At 30.0% G+C, this 6,000-nt stretch overlaps 1 protein-coding gene across 1 annotated transcript in view; it reads left to right on the top strand.

Annotated features, from left to right (window-relative positions):
* The first annotated feature begins 764 nt into the window (after positions 1-764).
* The window catches only part of LOC128187860 (deleted in malignant brain tumors 1 protein-like), a 45,265-nt gene continuing 40,029 nt past the window's right edge, over positions 765-6,000 (top strand). The window contains exon 1 of the mRNA XM_052858508.1: positions 765-902. Coding sequence (XP_052714468.1) covers positions 827-902 — 76 coding nt within the window. The 5' untranslated portion in view covers positions 765-826. The remainder of the gene's footprint in view (positions 903-6,000) is intronic.

Raw genomic sequence — 6,000 nt, 5'->3', positions numbered from 1 at the left:
CCATAAAACTTACAACTTGATGGCTTCAAACGAGACTGTTGATAGTCCTGTTTTATCAACTTGTTTGTCAGTAGCTTTCGTTTATCATATGAGTCATAAAATTTTGAAATACATTACAGGTTTTTTAGCGAAACTACAATCCTAACATCATTGGACATATTGAGATAAATAAATTTAATGTACGATCGATAAACGCGTATAACAGGATTATTAAACATAAATATTTTTTTTGATAACGATAAGTTTACGAATATTTTAGCTATCTTTATGAGAACCCTCCATTTGTTTGAATTTGTTAATACAAATGTTAAGCTTGATCATACAATTTTTTAAACGATATCTAATGTAAAACAGTTCGAAAAAGATTCGACTGACATTTAAAGAAAATTAATGATATAAAAAGGGTGTTAAAGACATTGAATTGCTTCCTGGAAAGATCAATCTGATAAAAAACTAAAAAATACGTGGCGATGTTTTCCCGAAAAAGTTTTAGTTTTCAAGTTTTCAGAATGTATGAATATTCCGAAAAAAAGGAACAGTGACACTCTACCAAATATACTGCATACTTTTATCTTGTTAATAACAAAGAGAAAGTAAACAACAAAATCTAAATGTGGATCTTAAGTACATGTAGTTATCACTTGTGTTTTCCCTATTAAAGCTGTCATCTAATATTTCTATGAAAGGTACTTCAAATAATACAACTTGAAGCACATCACTTCAACTACCATGCTAAACTTTATCCGGGAAACCCATTTAACTCAATCGTGTTTAACGACTGACGTTCTGGACAAAAAGATTGGTTTATTCTTCCCCTTCTTAGACCATGAAGATGCACATTCAAGTGACAATCTATGCGTATATATTCGCTTTGTCCTTTCTAAAAGAATGCTTTACCATCGGTGAGTATTACAATGATAAATACAAAGCTTAGTATCAAACAATTTTGACCTACGTATTTTTTGGCATAAGTATTTACGAGAAATCAGCACAAATCTCAGCATCTAATGAAAAAAAATCTCGCGTATTGTTCTGATTTTGTGTTTAATAACGTCTCATAAACCCACTAATTAATGTTAACCATGCATTAGAACATATATAATTAGCCAGTAATATATCGGATTAATTTTAATTTTGTTCATGTATGAATGTGCCTGTTTTTAGGTCATATAATCAACTCATATATATTTCCTAGTACAGTAAAAAAAAAGTTGTAGCAGATTTATTAGGTTTTAACATAGTGATATCAAGATAATATCACGTACTGTGTTAAAAGTTTTAAAGATATTAGGAAATAATAATAAATAAGTAAAATCTTGAACTAAAACTTTTGAAATAGAAACATTTGATTAATGTAAGTGTAAGATTAAATGTATGCATTTTAATTCCTTTGGCATTTACTATTACTGTACACGCCTTTTAAGGTTCTATAAAATAGATCCAGAAATATAGCTTAATAATTAAAAATCTAACAGTTATAAAATCAATACCTCTTTCTATCGGGTTTTTCCGCTGCGTATCACATTTACAAAAATTGAGAAAATATGTAGAATTTTTAATTTTACGTCCGTCTAATTTTGCGATTTTAAGTTTTTTATAGAAAAAATTACAAGATATAATTCTGCGCATTCAATATTTTGCTATTTGAAAGTAATCGCAAAAAAGCAAACATTTGAGCATCTCGAAAATTACCGGATATACGATATATGAATACTGATAAAAAATAAAAAGATATTAAAATATTATATAATTTTAGATAAAGAAGAATACAAAATTCCCAATTTATTTATATATGGCGAAATTGAATATATAATGGCAACCTCGTGGTTAAAGTCTCTTTAGCGAAGATGCGAGATTGGAAAAAATAAACCCAAAACAAAAAAGGTTTGCATCAAGTACGGTTTTAGTTTAATTAGTAGGGTTATAAGCAAGATACAGAGCTCAAAAATGCTGTGCTATGTAAACAAGGCTTGTGTCTTGTTTTTGTTTAGACTGATTCAATGCACGATAAACAATATTCTTTCAGACTGATTTACTATATCTGCTGTTTAGTTTTGAACATCAACAAGGGTTTACCCCATATCCAAGATATTCGACTATTAAATAAACTGAATTTTTACTGTGCTCAACCGAAGTTAAAATCATTTAACTTAATAGGGAACTGCCACAAGTCTTGCAACACTAGCAAACTGTGCACTCATCATTATTCAGAGTATACACTCGTGCGATCAGAAATACGGGGCAGGTGTTGCATAACCATTCCGTGATTAAAACACACAAACACACAATCATTCACTGTATATAATTAAAAGAATTTGTGTGATATCTAACGAACAATAACAATGGTGTGTAGTATTACAAGTGATATTCATTAGTGAAAAAAAATGTCAATCAAGGAATGACCTATATTTTTATGAAAACGACTGATGAAGCATCTAGTGTAGGAATATGAATGATTTGCATATATATTTCTCATAGAAAGGTGCTTGTTTAAAATTAAGTTTACGTCAATTTTTTTGGAAAACACGTATTAAATATACATCGTTTTTTTTACATGTGTAATGTATCTGCTGATCATGAGAAAAACTATATTTTTCAGCGCACTTGTGTTAAATGTACCTGACTATGGTACAATTGTAGTATATCTTGAATATATATAAAGCACGGATAGAATATTTTGATAAACAATTCCAAGCATCTGTCACATTTATTTTACGTCTTAATTCAAAATATAAACAGTTTCAATTACATTATATAAATAGTGCCTGTTTGGGAGGGTAAGAGTTGAAATTGACACCTTGAGAAAACCATTGTCAACCGTTTCGCGTCGGTTGACAATGGTTTTTTCGGGGTGTCAGCTTCAACTCTTACACTCCCAAACTGGCACTATTTTTTTTTAATTACTCTCAATGTCCTAATTTTAAAGAAAACCTTACTGCTTTAATATAGGAATAACGTGAATTCTATGGCAAACTGTACGCGCATAATTTATGCGCATGTAACAATTCGTTGTGTTACCCGTTGCCAAGGGCGTTGCTAACGCCGATGGTAATAGAACGAATAATGAACTGCGTCTAAACCAATCAGATTTCAGTATTTAGCATGAAAGTATAATAAAACAAATTGGTACATTTCTCATCTGATCAACAATAGCCTACAAAAGCTTTAGACCGTCTTTTAGAGTATCAAATTAAAAAATATCAGGACAATGTATTGTAGTAGACATCATTATTTTCAAAGACTTTCAACATTTTCACAACATATGCCTAAGTAAAACATTGAGCTTCTCTATGAATTATTGTTTCAGTTTTCGAGAAGATTTATATTTTTTTCTAATACTTCTTCCCCGTTATGGCCTCACCCATCCCAGAAAATTATTATTTGAGCAAACTTTAAGCTACACCACCTATTCTTCCACAAAATTTTCAGCTTTTCTGGCCAAATGGTTTTTAGAGCTAATAATTATTAAAGAATTTTCTCTACATAAACCTACTCAAAAATTCGGACCCTCCTGGCCCACTCTACCCGCTGGAAAGATTTCAGAACAAAACGGAAATAGATACTACCTAAGGATGCTCCCAGGAAAGTTACAGTTTTTCTGGTCGGTTGGATTCAAAGATGAAGATTTTTAAAGATTTTCTTTATATATCCCTATGTAAAATATCTACCAATAGTGTGGCCCTAATCTACCCATAGGAATTAATATTGAATACTACTTGACTCTACATTAGCGGAGGATGTTTGTTTTTTTTTTACCCCAGTTAAAGCTTTCCTGACCAAATGGTTTTTGAAAAGATTCTGAAAGATTTTTCTCTTAATATTCCTTTGTAAAAGTTCGACCCCCATTATGACCCATCCACTGATTAAAGAAAAAAATCTACAATTCCTGAGGATGCTTTCACAAGTGAGAGCTTTTCTGGCCAAATGATTGTAGAGAGAAGAAAATAGAGCAAAAATTTGAAGATAACAGACACAGAGCAAATTTACTACTATAACTTATTCGTGTTTTAGTCGAATTCCTTTATAATTCTATAGAAAACTAACGTATTTAACGAACTTGACTCAACGAATTTAAGGCTATAATGAAGTAATTTTAAGACTAAGGCTAGCAACATTTTATCATAATTTATCATTCCTAGAGCTATAACGCACTTATTTATTACAAATTGAATATACTGAACTTAAAAAAGGAAGAGACTTTTTGAAGTTTAATAACTGCTTGTTAACGGATATTGATTATGTACAATTAATTAAACACAAAATAACGGACATTAAAAAACAATCAACAGCTGGATTTTGAAAAACTTTGAAGGTATAAGTAAAGCACCCACTTGTTTCAGAATAAATTATCGCATATCTTTAGAAACTTTACTAATCGATATAAGAAGAAAAACAATATTATATGCAAAATTAAAAAAAACCCTCCAAAATGAAACTTAAAAACACTAAGAAAATGAATTTAAACTATTCGAACAAAATGCAGACCATAAATCAATTAAGCTAATTGACAATAAACAAACTGAACTTAAAAATATTATAAACCACAAACCTAGAGAAAATTATTTTAGGCTATTAGTAAAATGGATACAATGGAAAGAAAAAAACATCAAAACCTTTTTGTAAGTTAGAATCACAAAACTTTACGAGTAAACAAAAAACCTAAATTAGAAAATGAAAATGACAACAATGTTTTATGAGAAGTTATATAAGAAGAAAAGAGGATTTGAAAATGAAAATATATGTTTGAAATTAGGGATGAAAAAGAAAGTATAGAAGGACCTATATTGAAAAATGAAGCCCTTTCATTTGTTAAAAAATAGGAAAAATGATAAAATCCCTGGTGCTGATGGTTTTACAGCTGAGTTTTTTAAACATTTTCTTGTTTGATTTAATATACTTTGTAACAAGATCAATTGATATATTATATAAACTAGGCGAATCTGTCTACTACAAGTCAGGAATAATCAGTTGTATTCCAACGCAAGATAAACCTAAATACTTTTTTTTTTTAAATTGGCGCCCAATTACTTTATTAACAGTTGTATAAATCAAAGTACTGAAGTACTGACGGGAGTTGATTTTATCGATTGTTATTTATTTTTAAATCAACAATATGTTATTTTGCATGGCGAGTAAATTCCTATAAGTATTTAAATTACGCACATTTTTATAACATGAATCCTACAGGAATTTCGTAAAAATCCAATATCAGTCATGTTGTGTAATATTCAAAGAATTATTCTATCAAACTACGTATTAGTAATCGAAATGGTTTTAGAAAGTGTATGGATCCAAGCAAAATTGAACTCTACTCTCGTTCAACCAGACTCTCAGCTGTATTCGTTAATCTCCGACTAGTAAGAGAGACTCTATGCTTGTCGGAGATTTACGGAGACAGCCGAGCGTCTGGTTGAACGAGACTATATTGAACTTTGGCGTAGGAATAGATAAAATGTATGATTTCAATAAATATCTAAATTGTTCGTACCATTTAAAATCTCACTATTTACAAGGTATCTATAAATGAGTTTCCTTGAAGAACAATGCTTAAGAACTCATTACATCGAGTTTATCGATTAGAACTAGATGTTGTCAGCGGTGTTGATTTGTGCTTAGGTCCAAACACTGTTTCACTTTCGGTTTGCCTGAGTAACTGCATAGGAGAGTTGATTAAAATCAACTCCCCAAAATCAACAGACTGTATAACAAAACAAATTTAAAAGTTTTTAGATTAACTAATTAGTAATGATCAAACAGACTTTGTTAAGAGTAGATTTATTGGGGAAAATATCAGACTTATATATGATATCATAAACTACACTGAAAGTAAAAAATACCATATCTAATCATGTTTATTGATTTTTAAAAAGCATTTGATTCAGTGTCTTGGAAATTCGTTTTTGAAACTTTAGCGCTTTTCCATTTTGGTAAATCAATGAAAAAATGGATATAATTTTTTATAGAGATATAATTTTATGCATTACGCAGCACAGTTAAGGC

This window comes from Crassostrea angulata, chromosome 1, assembly GCF_025612915.1.
Source record: "Crassostrea angulata isolate pt1a10 chromosome 1, ASM2561291v2, whole genome shotgun sequence".
Classification (NCBI taxonomy): Eukaryota; Metazoa; Mollusca; class Bivalvia; order Ostreida; family Ostreidae; genus Magallana; species Magallana angulata.
Note: the sequence above shows the minus strand (reverse complement) of the source record. Positions and strands in the feature narration are given on the sequence as shown.